General features: G+C 57.1%; 1 protein-coding gene across 3 annotated transcripts in view; it reads left to right on the top strand.

Annotated features, from left to right (window-relative positions):
• C20H16orf74 (chromosome 20 C16orf74 homolog) overlaps window positions 1–8,901 on the top strand; it is a 29,794-nt gene extending 20,893 nt beyond the window's left edge. For all 3 annotated transcript variants that reach the window (XM_059998955.1, XM_059998956.1, XM_059998957.1), the window contains 2 exons: window positions 5,316–5,450; window positions 8,364–8,901. In XM_059998955.1, coding sequence (XP_059854938.1) covers window positions 5,316–5,450; window positions 8,364–8,422 — 194 coding nt within the window. In that variant the 3' untranslated portion in view covers window positions 8,423–8,901. The remainder of the gene's footprint in view (window positions 1–5,315; window positions 5,451–8,363) is intronic.
• The last annotated feature ends 9,196 nt before the right edge of the window (window positions 8,902–18,097 follow it).

Here is an 18,097-nt window from a genome sequence, read left to right as displayed (position 1 = left end):
GAGGGATGGTGTGAGGATTAATGTGGACTCCGCCCAGAGCCTGGCACGGGGGGTGCTTAAGAAGGGGTGGCTTATCTCTGTGGGAGGCGGCAGCAGTGCTCACCTCCCCCAGTGTTTGACCCCAGGCCACTTCTCCCACACTGGGCAGCCCCACGCCCCATACCTTGTATTTCATCCCTGCAAGATTGGTATCAGAGCTCCATTTTTCCAGCCGTGGATACGAGGAAAGCCGTGTGTTCCCCGGTGCCCTAGCTCGGGGGGGTCCCAGCCCTGCTGTCAGAGTCACCCAGGAACGTTTTAAAGTCCTGGTGGCCTGTGTAGCACGGTGAAATCTGGCCCCCTGGAAGCAGGGTCCCCCCCCACCCCGGGATATTTTTTAAACTTTCCAGGTGGCCGCAGTAGGCAGCCAAGATGGAAAACCACTGCCCAGGAGCAGGGCATGGACAAGGGCCGAACCAGGTTTTCAGAGGCAGTCGGCCTGGCCTCCCATCACAGCCTCCGCCTTTCCCCCGTGGGAAAGTGGGCGCCAGGAGGCCAGAGAGCTCAGGCCCAGCTTGTTCCGTCTCCACAACTGAGACGGCGTGTGCCCCAGAGCAGGGCCTGGTTGAGGCGGGTGACAGCTGCCAGCCCGGAAGGCTTCCTATGCAAGCCCCCCATCCCATGCCCAGTCAAAATCTTCAGCGGCTCTGGGGCCCTGCTTCCTCCCTCCTGGGGCCCCGCCCCCTGGGATCCCAGCCAAGCCCTTCCCCTCAGGAAATGGGCTCTCACTGGCCTGAGACGGGCACACAATTAACAAATAACCTTCTGGCGTTAGCACAAATGAGCTTCTTGTCTGGGGCAAGGCTGGCTTTTGTTTTTAATCCCTAAAGTCGGCTTTATCTCCTGAGAGCTGCTCCCTCGTGCTCAGCCACCTCTGCTCTGAGGCTGGGGGGCCTGGGGGGTTGAGAGGGGCAGGAGTCCTGGCCCCCTCCTTTCCCGCCCGCTCCTCCCTCCTCCCTCCCCCCTTCTCTCCCTCCCTCCCTTCTCCCTCCTTCCTCTCTCCTCCCCGATCTCCTCCTCTCTCTCTCCTCCCTCCCTCCCCTCCCCCCTTCTCTCCCTTCCCCCCTCCCCTCCCCCCTTACCTCCCCTCTCCCCCTTACCTACCCTCTCCCCCCTTCCCCTCCCCTCCCCTCCCTCCTCCCCTCTCTCCTCTCAGCCTCCAGCATCTCTCCAGGGCCCACCAAGCGACCTGATGCTTCCTGATTAACAATGTGGGGTTTGGGGCTTCCCTGGTGGCGCAGTGGTTGAGAGTCCGCCTGCTGATGCAGGGGACGCGGGTTCATCCGGGAAGATCCCACATACCGCGCATGGCTGCTGAGCCTTTGCGTCCGGAGCCTGTGCTCCGCAACGGGAGAGGCCACAACAGAAGAATGTGGGCTTTGTCACTGAGCTCCCAGAACATGTTAAAATGCAAACGGTGGCCCTGGGAGGAGTGTGGTTTTTCTCCATTAGCCTTTTATTTTAGAGCTTTGGAATATTCGCCGAGGAAGGGGCCTTGGAGACCGAGCAGGGAGACTCCCTTCGGTTCCAGGTAATAGTAACCAGACCTTGCTTTTGTGGCCGGTGCTCCCCGAGACGCACTTTGTGGATGATTCTAGAGGAAGCTCGCAGGGACCGAACACCGTCTTGGCCCCGGCTCACTGGGCAAGTACTTCCCATTCATTCATTCCGTTCATTTCCTCACGCCCAGCACCTGTCACTTGGCGGCAGCAGCAGCCAGGTCTGGGATTTGGGTTTTGGTTTTGGCATTAACGAGCCTCGGGCTTTTGAGGTTCCTTTGTTGCCTGTTAGGACGTCAGGCATGTCCCTGATCCAAACTCCCCGACCCCTGGATGTTATAGAGCTGGCTGTGGCAAACCACAGCCCTTGCGCCAGAGCTGGCTGCTCCTCCTATTTGAGTAAATAAAGTTTTATTGGCACACAGCCCCGCCCACTCATTCACATATTGTCTGTGGCTGTGTTTGCCCTCAGTGGCAGAGCTGAGAAGTTGCAACAGAGACTGCATAGCCCCCAAAGTAAAACATATTTACTCTCAGGCACCTTTCAGATAGTTTCCTGGCTCTGTTATAGGATCGTGGTTACAAGAAGCAGAAGCTTTTGGAGTCAGACAGACCCGGGTTTGGGTTCAGATCCTGCCCCTGCCTGTGCACTGGGTGTTCACCGCTGTGCAAGCTCTTACCCTCTCTGGTCCTCAGTCTGTGAGTTTGCATCTCACGGGGTAGCCATGAAGCCTGAAGGAGGAAGTGTCTGGCACGTGGCCAATGATCCTTAAAGGCTGACTGGTGCAGTGATAACAGGAGGGCTTCCTCCAAGTGGCTTCTTTTTATGTGTTTTACATTCTGGGCTTCTGTGTAAGATGGCAGGAAGAAACAGCATACTAAGGCTTTCAAGAAGGTCGGCAGTGGCCTTGGTGGGTACTCCTGAGGGGCTTGTAGTCTGATGCAGGGGACGTGGCCTCTTTCTACAAAACTAACCAGCCTGTTAGATTCAGGGGGCCACAGGGGCTTCCTAGCGGGGAAATAGGAATGGAGTTTCAAGGACAGGCAAGCTGTGCTGACTGTATCAGTTACCTACTGCTGCGTAACAAATCACCCCCAAACTTAGTGGCTTAAATATTTATTATCTCACAGTTTCTGGGGGTTGGGAATTCAGGGACAATTTAGCTTGGAGGTTCGTCGCAGAGGGTCTCGTGAGGTTACAGTCAAGCTGTCGGCTGGGCCTGTGGTCTCATCTGCAGGCTTGCCTGGGCTGGCGGACTCACTTGCTAAGTGGCTCCCTCCCACGGCTGTTGGCTCACCACCTGGGCTTCTCCTCAGGCTGCTTGAGCATCCTTACAACGTGGCGGCTGGCTTCCCCAGAGCGAGAGCACGAAGGAAGTGCGGTGTCTTTTATGACCTCTCCTGAAGTCACACGCCATCCCATCCCTCTTTTTCTAGGCATTAGAATTCATCCTCAGTCCATCCCGTGCTGGAGAGGAGGGGAATTAGACTCCACCTGTTGGGGACATACTTGAGAACCACCACCCCAACCCTACAGTGGTCATTTAGGAGCACTGTCCCAGTGGGGGTCAGGGAAGGCCACCCCACTGCTCGGCTCCTCATGTTGGCTAGGCGCTCAGATACTTGAGCTGATGCAATCCAGTCTGGGGCTGTTTGGGGGGAAAAAAAACGCAGTGATGGGACACAGAGACAAAGATGTGACTACCCAATTCAGCAGTGCCTGAAGTTGTTGTGTTTTTTTTTTAATTAATTTATTTATTTATGGCTGTGTCGGGTCTTCGTTTCTGTCCGAGGGCTTTCTCTAGTTGCGGCGAGCGGGGGCCACTCTTCATCGCGGTGCACGGGCCTCTCACTATCGCGGCCTCTCTTGTTGTGGAGCACAGGCTCCGGATGCGCAGGCTCAGCAGCCATGGCTCATGGGCCCAGTTGCTCCGCAGCATGTGGGATCTTCCCAGACCAGGGCTCGAACCCGTGTCCCCTGCATTGGCAGGCAGACTCTCAACCACTGCGTCACCAGGGAAGCCCCTGAAGTTGTTTTTTATTTAAAATTGAAAGCAGTCCTACTTGCTCTGTCCCAGGCAGAATGCTAGCTTCAAGGGACACATGGCTGAGTGAGTGGAGGCTGTCCTCCAGCCGCGCACAGTAAAGGGGGACAGAACTAGTCGTTGCCATACAGTGAGATGAGCCCTGGAAGACCTCAGACTGAAGAAGTGGGGTCAGATACCCGGGACATCTTCCCCCACAGAAGAGCCTACCGTGCTGGCTTTTGCAGGATCAGTAGGAGGTCATCGCCCTGCCAAAGCAACGAGGAGCGCTCCAGGCAGGCGGGGCGGCCTGTGCAAAGGCACGAAAGGGCTGGGGAGCCCAGGGCATTTGGGGGCCTGTGGGCATTTCGGGGCGTGTGGGCAGGTGGCAGGGAATGAAGCTTCAAAACGAGTTTGGGCCAGACCGTGAAGGCTGAAGGCTGGGCTAAGAGGCTGACTCTAATTTATGATCAGCATTTCCCAAAATGTATCTCATGACTCATGGTCTTGTGAGATGGTAACAGGTGTCCCTCCAAAAACAGACATCAAGGTTATTTAAGTTCAGGAAGCCCGGGTTGAAGCACAGTGAAAGCAGCTTCCTTAGTGCAGGACTTCTCAGAGCCTTTAATTGTCTAACATGCATGGGATTCTCCAAGAGGACAGAGTAGATGGGATTCGCAGACTCATTTGATCATGGAGCCCCCTTCCTGAGGGAGTCTGAGGAGGCCAGTGTTGCAGGGGACACACTTTTGGAAAAATGCTGCCTGTAGCTAGTTGACAAGAGCTGGTGAGAATTCTGAGCAGCTGCGAGGTACGATCTGTTTGTTTCTGATGCTGTTTGGAGGGCGGGCTGCCGAGGGGTAAGCCAGGGGGCGGAGAGGCTAGCTAGGGGCGTGAGAGGGGGGCGGAGAGGCTAGCTAGGGGCGTGAGAGGGGGAGAGGAAGGATGTCCCAGGTATTAAGGCGGTGGAATCTGCGGGCTTGGTGGTTGATTAAACTGGCCGGAGGGTTGGAGGGTAAGGAGGACAGGAGAACTGTGGCCGAGGCTCTGGTTTCCAGCGCACGGTGACGGCTTTGACTCAGATGGGGAGAATAAGGAAGGGGTTTGGCGAGAGTACTTTTATGTCAGCTGGAGATGAAAACTGGGCTGGGCTGGATTACCTGGACTGAGTTTATGGGAGAGAGAAGAGAAGGAATTCAACAACTTAGAAGACATGGACAGATTCCTTGATTAATGCAACGTAGCCAGATGGACGCAAGAGGAAACAGAAAATCTGAATAGCCCCGTCTCTATTAAAGAAACCAAAGCGCCCAAAGAAAATTCCAGGCCCAGACAGTTTCTCCGGTGAGTTCATCACTCGTAAGGAAGAAACGATACTGATCTCACACAAACTCTCTCAGGAAATAAATTGTGGGAGAGGTCACTTCACACATGGCTATGATTCGGACAGGTCTGGGTTCCGGTTCAAGCCCGGTTGGTTTCATCCATTCAGAGCCGTGTTTTGAATACCTACTGCGTGTCACACACCCAGGTCACAGTAGTGGACAAAGCAAAGCAAACTCACGCCCTCGCCAAGTTGCGCAGGTCGGACGGGGCATTTCGCCGTCCTGAGGCGCAGTTTCCTCGCGTGTGGCGTGGGGACACCGTGCTGGAGAAGGGCGGCCGGCAGGAGCGGGGGGCAGTCCCCGGCAGCCACTGATGCTTGTCTCTCTGTCGTGTGTGTACGTGTGTGTTCCACGGCCTGCCCTCTCAGGCTTAAAAATGTGTGTCAGCAGCAGCCACGATGAGGCCCCCGTCCTCAGCGACAAGCACCTGGATGTGCCCAACATCATCATCACCCCGCCGACCCCCACGGGCGTGATCCTGCCGAGGGACTCCCGGAGGGCAGGTGAGGCCACCCTGCCACCGTGCTAAGCCAGGGGGTCTGGGGGGCCTGGCTGGGCGCGGCTCACGGGGGCCCCCTTCCGGGCTGTGGGTCCGCCCGCACCCCCAGTTTATTAAAAATTTACACTCGGCTCTGCGTACACTCCCCCGTGGGCGCCTCGCTGTGGCACCAGCCTCAGCAAGGTGTGGCTCGTTAAGTAATTAGCTAGACAGCCCCCGCCGGCAGCCGGGCGAGTGATGGATGGGGCTGGGCGGGCCCACGGAGGTGACGGACGGAGGTGCCTTCCCCTGCAGCTGGGGAACTGGGCCTCCGTCCTGCCCGCCGCCGCGGTTCAGCCGGACAGGACAGGCTTGGAAACTCCCCCGCGCCCAGGCTGTGGCCGATCTCCGCGCCTTCCGCGGCAGCGCACTGCAGGGAGGAGAGAAGGGATGGGACCGTTCCCAGAGAGAGGGTGAGAGGGAGCCGCCCAAACTGCTGTGTCCCCACCCCCGGCCCCTTTCTGGACACTATTGGAGCCAGTGGGACATTTTTCATGAACAGATTTATTGCTGCTGTTGCGAATAATACAGTAAGTCCCCTACACACGAACGGGTTCCATTCCGAGAGCGCATCCTGAAGTCCAGCAGAGCTAGCCTAGGTACCCAGCTAACACAGTTGGCTAGACAGTACCGTGCGGTAATAGGTTTATAATACCTTTCACAAATAATACGTAAAAAACAAACACAAAAAATAAAGGCACCGTTTTTAATCGTACAGTACCGTCCCTTGAAAAGTACAATAGTAGAGCACACCACCTGGCACCCAGGGGCTGGCAAGGACCGTCAGCAACAGGAGACGGAGGGCCGGCTGCAGTTTCACTCGTGCCTGACATTGACGGCACAGGTTCTGGTTTCTTGCTGGACTCAAGTCTAGCTACTCTCTCGAAAAAACGGTCCAGTGATGTCTGGGTAGTGCCGTACCTGCTACATCACCACTGCTTCTACACTTGCTGCCAGACATCCTGGGCTTGAAATAAGGATGCTGTACTGTGTACTCTATACAGTTCTGTACAGTAAAGTACACAAGCGCACAACCACTTGTAGAGGATGTGATGATGTCCGCCAGACACGTGAACTAACTTACGTGATTGGACGTGCGAACGCACGTTTGCATCTTTGAAAGTTTGCAGCTTGAAGGTTCGTATGTAGGGGACTTACTGATTATGATTATTTTTTCCTTGAGGTCTCACAGTAACTCTGAGTTAGGTCCCGTTTTCATCATCCCCATTCTGTAGATGGGTAAACTGATGTTCAGAGAGGTTGAGACACTCGCCGTACAGCTGGTACGTGGCAGAGTTGGGATTCAGACCCAGGCCGTGAGATCTGGAGCTCGCGCTCTGGACTGCCAGGCTAGACCCCGTCTCAGTGGCTACCGTCATTCAGCCAATCAACCGTCGTGACGCGAGCCCTGCCTGGCTCCTGCAGAGGACACGGGCCTTCAAGGCTGATGTGGGACTGGTGGGAGACAGTGGGGGACTTGGGGAGGCTTTTCCAGAAGTTCTCAGTTTGGATGTCAGCTTGCCCGCCAGGGGGAATGAGCTGGAGAAGCCGTCGGGCTCGGGCCAGGCCCCGTGTGGTTACTGGAGCTGGGCCATGCACAGTAGTGATAGCCATTGGTCACAGTCCTGTGTCACCTTTTCAAGTGCCCGGCACTGGGCTAAATGCTTTCCACAAATCTTATTTAATTCTCCCTCCAACCCTGTGGGCTGTGAGTACCACCCTTATCTCTAGTTTATAGCTGGGGAAACTGAGGTTCAGAGAGGGACAGCAACTCACCCAAGGGCACACAGCAGGGTGGGAGAAGAGCTGGGTTTCTGCTTCAGCGTCTAATCGGAGAGCTGAGTGTGGGCAGCCGAGGCCCTGGTCCTTGGCTCTGCCATTACGCTCCCTTCTCTCTCAGTGCCTCAGTGTTCTCATCTGTAAGATGGGATCATAACCACCTTCCCTGCTCCTAGGGCCAGTGTGAGTGCCGGGGAGACTCATGGTTACTCCTCAGGGTCCGCGGGGTGAGAGCCCAGAGGCCCTGAGAGCCCACGGAGTCCCAGGGTGGATTAGTGCCGAGGGACCAGCCCAGGGGACCCCTCCTGTCCTGTCCGGTGGCAGAGCTCAGGCCTGACCCTCTGCTTTTCCCCATGTAGAGAGGGAGGTGTAGGAGAAAGGGCACAGGCCTCGGAGGCACAAAACCCTGAATTTGGATCCCGGCTCTGCCACGCGTTAGCGTGTGGTTTTGGGAACGAGGCCTCGGCTCCCCTGTCTCACAGAGAACAGCTGTGCCTCAGAGAGGCCGTGAGCATTCGTGACAAGGAAGGTCAAGGGCCTCACTTCACAGCCCGCACGCGGCCTGTGTCCTTGGTCTTCTCACCAGCGATATTTAGGGCAGCACTTCCTCCAGGGCTGTGGGCTCTGAGTGGTGATCAGATACCTGGGGCTCCCCCCACAGCGAGGGACTGGAGACAACCCTGCCCTGCCCAGACTACCCTGCTCACTGGGGGAAGGTCACCTCTCTCTGGATCTCAACTCCCCGTCTAGAAGCGGGGACCTCCCGCCCAGCCTCGGGCCTGAAGGCATCTCCAGACAGGCACTCAGAAGAGGCCAAGCCAGGGGTACAATCCCAGGGACCTCAGCCGGAGATCTGGGGGAGCTCGGTGCTGGGTGTGGGCAGAGGATGGGTGGGAAATCCCGTGGGACCCAGGTGAGACCCAGCATCACTGGGGTCCCCTCTCAGAAGCGGCTGACACCAGTGCCGTACGCACAGGGAGCTGGGGCGTTGGTACAAAGCAAGGCGCCCAGAGGCACCGGCCATAGAGCTCCCAGGGAAAGGGGCCTGGCTGTGGTGGTGGGGTCCATCCAGATGTTGACGCCCCCCTCTGTCTCCTAGTCTGGCTGGAGGAGTCAGGGTCGGGCCCGGAGGATGGAGAAGCAGACCCTGAGGCCTGAGGAGAAGGCACGCGTGGGTCGGGGATTTGCCTGCACTGGATCCTTCCCTGGCTGCCCTTCGCTTGGCGTGTCCCGGGGTGCCTGGGACAGATGTGCTGAGAACGCTGGCTGGGAAGACAGAGAGATTCCGGCACTGGACCAGCAGAGGCGTGGCGAGAGGAGCGAGGAAGCGGCCCTGCCCTCGTCCAGAACGACATTTCCCAGGCCCCGTTGAGTGGACCGGACCTCTGATGCCTACATATTCTTGCCGACCCCGAGGCACAGTGACGGCCATCTGGGTACCAGGGACAGGCTTTCTTCTAGACAGACTCCCAGCGGCCTGGGCCATGCAGACGGGTGCCCAGGAGGTCTGCACATATAAGGACTTCTTGCAAAGGGCTGGCTTCATTTTTTACAAGTTGTCTTACCGACATTGAAACAGTCCAAAAAGTGATTTATAATTTCTTTTTTGCACTGTAAGTAAAGATCCCGTGTAACGAGCAGTGGACCCTGCTTCTTGGGCGGGCAGAGAAGGTGGTGCACACCCGGGTACACAGGTGGGCTCCAGAGAATCGCTTATCGTGGAGGGGCTGGTCCGGCTGGTGACGGGTCTTTGGATGGTCTTGGCCTCTTGATTTGCAGAGTGTCCTGTGCCGCCTCATTCTGTGGCCAGCAGCTACTGGAGTGCGTCCTTGTGACAGACGCACAGAGCACAAGCCAGGCCGTGCGAGAGCATTCTCAGCTTGGGCGTGTGGGCCAAGCAAGTCCCACGGCCAAACCCCACGTGGGTGAGCTGGGCGGTCCCATGGCACAGGAAGGGATGGACGTGTCTATTAAAGGGAGTGAGAGACGGGCTGGGAATAATAATCCAGTCTCCTGGCATAGACACTATTATTATCCCCATTTTACAGATGGGGCACTTGAGGAACTTAGAGGCTTAGATCCCTTGCCCAAGGCCATCAGATAGTAAGAATTTGAACCCAGACCCCATACTCTTTTCTTTTCTAATATAAATTTATTTATTTATTTTTGGCTGCGTTTGGGTCTTCATTGCTGCACACGGGCTTTCTCTAGTCGCGGCGAGTAGGGGCTACTCTTCGTTGCGGTGCACACGGGCTTCTCATCGCGGTGGATTCTCTTGTTGTAGAGCACGGGCTCTAGGCGCGCGGGCTTCAGTAGTTGTGGCACACGGGCTCAGTACTTGTGGCTCGCGGGCTCTAGAGCACAGGCTCAGTAGTTGTAGAGCATGGGCTCAGTAGTTGTGGCTCACGGTCTCTAGAGTGCAGGCTCCATAGTTGTGGTGCACGGGCTCAGTAGCTGTGGCTTGCAGGCTCTAGAGCACAGGCTCAGTAGTTGTGGAGCACGGGCTCTAGAGTGCAGGTTTCGTAGTTGTGGCGCGTGGGCTCAGTAGTTTTGGCTTGCGGGCTTCAGTAGCTGTGGCACGTGGGGTCAGTAGTTGTGGCGCGCAGGCTTAGTTGCTCCGCGGCATGTGGGATCCTCCCAGCCTAGGGCTGGAACCGCGTCCCCCGCATTGGCAGGCGGGTTCCTAACCACTGCACCCCCAGGGAGGCCCTGACCCTGTTCTCTTACCATCCCCACAGAGCTGCCTCCCAGCACATATTTCTCGTTGATTGTCCAGGCAAAGCATCCCTTTCCGCCTGGATTCCCAGTGCCCCTCATATCTGCTTGGATGTGACGCTGACACTTTGTCCCCGTCCTTTTCCCTCTGGAACCCAGGGGATGCTGGGTCTCGGGGCTGGGTGCTCGCCCTGAGGGCTGGCTCCGTCCACAGCTGGAGGAGCCCACACACCTCCTGGGTACCACTCAGAGGCCTCCAGCCCACTCAGCAGCCTGCCCTGGCTCATTGCCACTTCATCCAAGGCTCTTAGTGCCCATGGCAATGGGAAGAGGGCTGTGAGCAGGAGGCGAGGTGGAGGGGCGGCCATTAGTGCCCATGGCAGTGGGAAGAGGGCTGTGGGCTGGAGGCGAGGTGGAGGGGCCGGCCAGAGGCTGTGCAGCCTTGGGGTGCTGGCAATGGGAAGAGGGCTGTGAGCTGGAGGTGAGGTGGAGGGGTGGCCATTAGTGCCCATGGCAGTGGGAAGAGGGCTGTGGGCTGGAGGCGAGGTGGAGGGGCGGCCATTAGTGCCCATGGCAATGGGAAGAGGGCTGTGAGCTGGAGGCGAGGTGGAGGGGCGGCCATTAGTGCCCATGGCAGTGGGAAGAGGGCTGTGAGCTGGAGGTGAGGTGGAGGGGCGGCCATTAGTGCCCATGGCAGTGGGAAGAGGGCTGTGAGCTGGAGGCGAGGTGGAGGGGCGGCCATTAGTGCCCATGGCAGTGGGAAGAGGGCTGTGAGCTGGAGGCGAGGTGGAGGGGCGGCCATTAGTGCCCATGGCAGTGGGAAGAGGGCTGTGGGCTGGAGGCGAGGTGGAGGGGCGGCCATTAGTGCCCATGGCAGTGGGAAGAGGGCTGTGGGCTGGAGGCGAGGTGGAGGGGCGGCCATTAGTGCCCATGGCAGTGGGAAGAGGGCTGTGGGCTGGAGGCGAGGTGGAGGGGCGGCCATTAGTGCCCATGGCAATGGGAAGAGGGCTGTGGGCTGGAGGCGAGGTGGAGGGGCGGCCAGAGGCTGTGCAGCCCTGGGGTGCTGGTTTGGCTTTCGTGCAGGGCCCAGGCGAGTCCCCTTGGTCTCCTGGAGAAAGAAAGGTATTGAGGTCCCAGGCACCCACACCAGTCCTGGGCTCTGGGCCTCTTGAATCTGGAGGCCCTGGTGAAGCCAGCCCGGGTTACGCACCCCAGAACGGTGCCGGCTGAGTGAGGGGGACCCTTACTGGTGACATCTGCACCCCAGGCTGCAGGAAACTCCGTGATGCTACTCACTGCCCCTGAGGCTCTGCCTTCAAGCAAGCTGTGTCTCCCCGTGAGGGAGGGGTGAGGTGTAGGGGGCCTGCTCCGTGCAAGCTCTAGGGCATGACATCAGGGGGCATGGGACCCCACTGCAGCCCCAGCATCCCTCTTAGGAGCCGTGAGAAAGATTAGGGGTGCAAGGGTGTCAGCCGGAGTCGCATGGTGCTGTGTGGCCTTGGGAAGCCGTTCAACCTCTCTGAACCTTTTCTTCACCTGTAAAAGTGAGGGTAACAGGACCTCCCATGTGGGGTGCACATGTGGATGAAGGAAAATGATCTACGTAAAACCCCACGTGGTCCCTGGCACAGAGCAGACAGTCAGTAAATGGGAGTCACAAGCACACAGGTCACCAACCTCCCTGGGCCTCCATTTGCTCATCTGGGGAATGGGCACAATTCCACAGGGATGTGAGGAGTCTGGGAGACTGAGGGTGTGAATGTGGGGTGGGTGGTAAGAGCAGGGTACCTGGGACCACATCTGCAGGGGCAGTGCCCCCCCCTTTATGTGCCAGCAGGATTCTGCCGCCGCACCCGCACCTTTCTTTCCAAGGGCTTCCTTCGGTGCAGGAGCAGTTGGGGTGCAGACTCTCAGGGCCGCCTGGCAGTCCCCCTCACCCACTGTGGATGGGAGTTAGCGGGTAGCTTCCCCACCTTCCTTGTCCCTTGTGGGGGCCGTGAGGCAACCAGTGCTTCGCAGTGGGGAGCTGGTTCAAATCCAGATCCCGTCGCAGGGTGGTCTGAGGTAGGGCCTGATGCTGTGCATCCCTAACCAGCTCGCAGGGCGGCAGTGCTGCTGGCCCGGGGACACACTGTGAGGCACCCGGCTTCCTAGCTGCCCCAGGTTCCGCAGGGTCTGAGCCCCGGGGGCCCAGCAGCAGAAACCTTCTCCTTATCCTGAATTGGCCCCTGCCTCCTGGGGTCCATCCCCGGGCTCCATGTCTCAGCTGGGTGACCTGGAGCAAGTTACTTTGCCTCTCTGAGCTTCAGTTTTCCCCAGTCTTCAGATGAGGGTAGTAACTAGGTTGTTGGGAAGATGCAGCGGATGACCACGCGTACAGAACCTAGAATAACGCCTGGCACAGGGTCTAAAAAGCCCTCTAGAATGTTAGTAACTATGCTGACACTTGCAAAGCTGTATTTGAGAAGGTCTACCAGGAGTAGTTTGTGGTCACGACCTTGTGGGGTTGTTGGGTTCTACGTGGACTTGACTCTTCATGAAAGGTCAGGGATGCCATATAGCTGGGGGTGGGTGTCTCTTCGGGGCTGGTCTAGAATGACAACTTGTTTTGAACTCAAAACATGGCTCTCTGATCCTTATTTCTCTAGTCTGTTCTTCCTGAAATACATTCTGGGGGAATGGTTACTAATGTCTGCAGTTTATATATATATATATATATATATATTTTTTTTTTTTTTTTTTTTTTTTTGCGGTACGCGGGCCTCTCACTGCCGTGGCCTCTCCCATTGCGGAGCACAGGCTCCGGACGCGCAGGCTCAGCGGCCATGGCTCACGGACCCAGCCGCTCCGCGGCATGTGGGATCTTCCCGGACCGGGGCACGAACCCGTGTGCCCTGCGTCGGCAGACGGACTCTCAACCACTGCGCCACCAGGGAAGCCCTGCAGTTTATTTTTCATGTATTTTTAATGCCAAAGCCACACATACAGATGAAAACGACCAACAAAAAAGTTTTGTTAGGTGGCTCCCCGCAAAGTGTGTGTGGAGGAGTGGGGGGAGGGGCAGAGGTCACTGTCAGTAGCGACCTAAGAGGAATTAACAGCTCTGGTCACCCACAAAGGCCGTTACCCCTAACCCCTGTGCGTCGCGGAGAAGCTCCCAGATTCCAAGAGGCGAGGGAACGTTCGGGTCCTCGGCGTGGGATTCGTGCTACATGCCTCCGGGAAGGGAAGCTGGGAGGCGAGAAAAGTGTGAAAACAGATGGAAATGTAAGTTTTTAATGACAGCGGCAGATGGCAAAAAGACACAAGAGTGTATTCGCACCATGTCGGAGGCATTTGAGAGCCCCTGGCTCAGCCGTGATGTGCACCGTGCGACTGGCGGGATGGCTCCCTCGCCAGACACTGGTGGTCGGGGAGCGGCAGGGAGGGGCTCGCAGGCCCAGGGGTGGGGCTGGCGGCGGGGACACTGCCAGGCTGTATGGAGCCACAGGTAGCTGTGGTCACCTGGGTGGGGTCCGGAGGCGCCCCCGGACCTGGCTTTTCTGGACACTGGCAGACAGTCCATGGGCTCTGGTTTCAGACCGTTCCTCCTCTAGATCCCCGTGGCTGTGCCCTAGGTGCCACAGCTCTGCTAGACGTCTGCTCCCAGCCTCCAGGTGAGTCTCCTGCTGCCAGACCGAGTCCCACCCCCACTCCATCCCCCAGAGTTCTCTTTCTAAACTGCGAATCGGCGCATGTCACTCCCCGACCTGCATCCCTCACACAGCCTGCCACTGGGCGCAGGATCTGGTCCAGGTCCTGGTAGCAGCTTACACAGCAGCCCTGGAGAACTGGCCGCCGCCTGTCTTTCCTGCTCCACTCGTCACCGCACTCAACAGAGAGAACACCGTGAGGGCTGTCGTGAGAAGAAACAACACTGCCGCTGCGTGCAGGAGCCCCCGCTGTCTACACGGCTGCATCAGACGCAGCTGAGGATTCACCTGTGTCAGTCCCGGCCCACCTCTCAAGGGCTCAAGGGCTCTAGGAGATGAAGGATGGAACGGGTACCCGTTGAAGTGGCTGGGCCCCCACCAGTGGGAGCCGCCAAGGGCCAGAAACAGCAGGTGATGTCAGGCCTGCGGGGCTCATGCTGTCGCCTTGCCTCGGAGACCTCAGAGGGGCAGGCGGTGTCCACGTCCCAGGAGGAGCCGTACTCTCTGGTGGGAGCCCAGGTAGGGAAGCAGCCTTGTGCTATGATCAGGGCCCTGCTCGGTAGGTACCACCGCATTGCCCCTTTCAGCTGGGGCCAGGAAGGGAGACTTTCCGGAGGAGGTGTTTTCCATTCTGCGTTTCCCTTTTGCTGCTGTGACTGTAATTCTAGCCCCCTCTTTAGATGGGAGGTACCACCAGCAGCAAGTCACTGCTTCTCCTAAAGTCCCCTGGAGACCACAGGAGAGTGGCTGGCCTCCCAGCCACGGCCGAGGCCTGAGCCCCACCCGGAGGTTCTGATTCCCTCGGTCCAGGTGTGGCCGGGGATCCGGCAGATTCTCCTGCACAGGCAGGGCCGAGAGTCCCTGGAAGGTCTCGCCCACCTCCTCGATTCTTCGCTGTAATTAATGCTTTGTTTTCCTGGACCACTGTCTCCTCGCTGTAAGAATATCGCTCCCCCGTGGCAGAGGTTCAGACCTCTGAGGTAGACTGACCTGGGACTGAACGCAGATGCTCTGTGCAGGGGGACCACGGGCCCTTCCCAATGTGCTCAACCCCACGATCATCGAGGTGCATTGGTGGGCGACCGGCCCCGTGTCTGGGGCCCTGCCCCTACAGAGGACGCCAGTCCCCCGAAAGTGCCCAGTTTCCACGTGGGGCTAGTGGCTACTGTCCTGGATCGGACAGCTACGGGACATTTCCAGCATTTCAGAAAGATCCACTGCTTTAAAATCAGAAGGCCGGGTTGCTGACTCATTTGGGGAGCACTGTTCTGTGGCCTAAATTCAAATGTGACCAAAAGGTATTGCAGTGCTGACGACCCTGAGGGGGACATTCGGTTAGGTGCCCCGGGGGAACCTGGAGGGGAGACTTTTTAATTTTATGTTTTTTGTTTTTTGTTTTTTTTTCCCGGTACGCGGGCCTCTCACTGCTGCGGCCTCTCCCATTGTGGAGCACAGGCTCCGGACGCACAGGCTCAGCGGCCATGGTTCACGGGCCCAGCCGCTCCGCGGCACGTGGGATCCTCCCGGACCAGGGCACGAACCTGTGTCCCCTGCATCGGCAGGCGGACTCTCAACCACTGCGCCACCAGGGAAGCCCCCATGTTGATCTTGATCACTTGGCTGAGGGCTTGTTGGTCAGGTTTCTCTGTTTTTCCCTGTTTCCATCCTGTTCTCTTTAGAAGGAAGTGGCCATGGGTGGCCCGCACTTCAGGAGTGATGAGCTTTATCACACCATCTGGAGTTCTGCCCAGGAGATGTGCCCCTCCATCCCGATTTATTTTGTCCCCACCTCTTAATTCCTTACCACAGGGGTCATTTAGCTTCCTGGGGAGGCACTGTTCCAACAGGAGATAATGAATGGTGCAAGGGCTCCGACTACCCCGTCTAAAGTAGCACCCCATCCCCCCTCCCGCTTGACTTTTCCTCTTGTCTGTTTCCCTCTCTCCTTCCCCGACTTTCAGAGGCCAGGCCTGAGGATGGGCTATCAGGAGTCCTCTCTGGGTCCTGGGAGCAGCTCAGAGCCGGACTGGATTGGGACAAATCCCTTCCCTCCCCAGTTTTGCAATTATAAGAACTTCCTGGGGAGCGTGTAAAGTGTGTGATTACTGAGTCAGAAAGCCTGGGTCTGGAGCTTAGGGAGGGGCATTTAAATCACAGTTCTCTTGAGGAATAATTCACATATTGTACAATTCACCCTTTCAAAGTTTACAGTTCAGTCAGTAGTTTTTAGTATGTTTAGAGTTGAACAACAACCACCACTGTCTAATTCCAGAACATTTCCATCCACCTCAAAAGAAACTCCATCCCCCTCTCCCTCAACCCTGGTAACCACTAATCTAGTTCCTGTCTCTATGGGTTTACCTCTTCTGCACAGTTCATGTAAATGGAATCATATATGGTTTTTGCGTCTGGCCTCTTTCATGCAGTACAATGTTTTCAAGGGTCCTCCACATTGTAGCATGAACCAGTGCTTCGTTCCTGTCTGTGGCTGAATAATATTCGGTAATAAGTATGGACCCCATGTTGTTTATCCAACCCTCAGCTGATGGACATTTGGTATTTCCACCTGCTGGCTATTGTGATTTGTGCTGCTTTAATAAGCCCCCTAAGGACCTTGGTGTCTCTGCTCAAGTTTGCGATTCCAGGACGCCACCATTTTGCAGTGTGTAAAGCTGCACCCCCCTTGTCTCGTTCTCCCAACAGCCCTGCAAGGTAAGCAGCGGCACTGTCCCCACCTAACCCATAAGGACACCAAGGTACCGGGCTCTGCTAGCTCTCCTGCCCATTCTGCTGAGGCCTCTCTGAACCTCGGCTTTCCAGCCAGCTTTTTTCCTTTGCTCTTTTACAAAAAGTTTTGCGAAAATCAGCGAGGGAAGCCTCACCCAATTTGAAACGCAGATATTTGCCAGTCAGGAAAACATTCCCCCATCAGTCAAAACCCAGACAAGCTGGCACACACACTCTGCAGACTGAGGGAGCTTCTATTTTAGGAGGGGCCAGGTGGCCTACAGCTTCCCCTCCCCCGCAACCCCCCTGGGTACTCCTCTTCCTACCTGGCTTGCAGATGAAGAGACTGAAGTTCAGAGTGGTCACGTGCTCTCACACAGCATCCCGAAGGATCTTTTATTTTCTTTGAAAGTATTTGTCTTCGTAAATGACACAATGAAGGAAATCTCCAGGCCTGCAATGACAGCTTCCAATGCAGATAAACAACAGACAACTTTCCAGGCCATGCGAGTGAGCAGAACTGAAGTATGGCCTTATTTCATCTTCCCGACAACCTGACATGGGGCGGGTTTCAGGGTGGTTAGAGAGGAAAGTGTGCTGTTTTCTGGGGTGAGGCAGCTTTCCTGCTGGGATCTAGAACCCTGAAATCCTCCTGTCACATATGTTTTTTCTTAGAGCCTAATGATCATGGTGTTGAACTCAACTCCCCCCGCCCCCCGCCCCTTCCTGACCCCCCACCCCCACCCCACCCCAGTTTTCTTCTAGCTGCTTCACCTCCTGGGAAGTTTTCCTGGCCTATTATCACCCCATCAAAATCCCTGATTAAAATCAACACTGTGTCCTCACCCAGACCCCTGAATCACAAGTCTGCAGGTGTGTGCATGTGAACATTCGGAATCTCCCAGGGGATGCTGACAGGCGGGTCTTAGAACCCCTGTTGTAAAGGTTACCATGAGCCCGCGGTATAGAGGGCACCCGGAATGGCCAACAGATGAGCTCATCAATACGTTATTTGCCCCAGTCGGGCAAAGTTGACCCTTCACAAGTCTCACCTGGGGAGTTTGCCAAAGTGCAAATTGTGAGCCTCTCCCCCGTGGTTTCCGAATTGGAATATGTGGGTGCAGTGGAGGAATCTGCGTGTTTTTTTTCTTTTGGCCACACCGCGCTGCTTGTGGGATCTTAGTTCCCCAACCAGGGATCAACCCGGGCTCAAAGCGCGGAGTCCTAACCACTGGACCGCCAGGGAATTCCCAGGAATCTTCATTTTTATAGATATTAACCCCGTGTACAGGGAAGACAGAAGATTGTGAAGTTAAAGGAAACAACGCCTTGGCTCGCTCCGCTGCGGCCCGGGGCCGCGTCTGTGTAGCCAGGTCACGCCGTAACCAATTACATGCATATACTCCTGGCCCCGAAGCCCACCCGCAGTTTGACTCGCGGTGTTGGCGGGCGGGCGCCCGGGGCAGGTGAAGGGACGCCGAAGGCTGTACGAGGTGCAGGTGGGCCGGCAGCGCCAGGCGCGCTGGCCCACGGGAGGGGCGGGCCGGGACACGGGAGGGGGCGGGGCCTGCCCACGAGAGGGGCGGGGTCCGCTCGCAGCCTCTTTCAGGCTCGCCAATCCGCGGGCTCGTAGCATCCGCGGTCCCCGCCTTCCGCCGCCCCGCGGAGAACGCCGCGTTTCTATAGGCCGGCCGAGGCT

This window comes from Delphinus delphis, chromosome 20 (assembly GCF_949987515.2).
Source record: "Delphinus delphis chromosome 20, mDelDel1.2, whole genome shotgun sequence".
Taxonomy (NCBI): Eukaryota; Metazoa; Chordata; class Mammalia; order Artiodactyla; family Delphinidae; genus Delphinus; species Delphinus delphis.
This window is presented reverse-complemented; position numbering and strand designations above follow the sequence as displayed.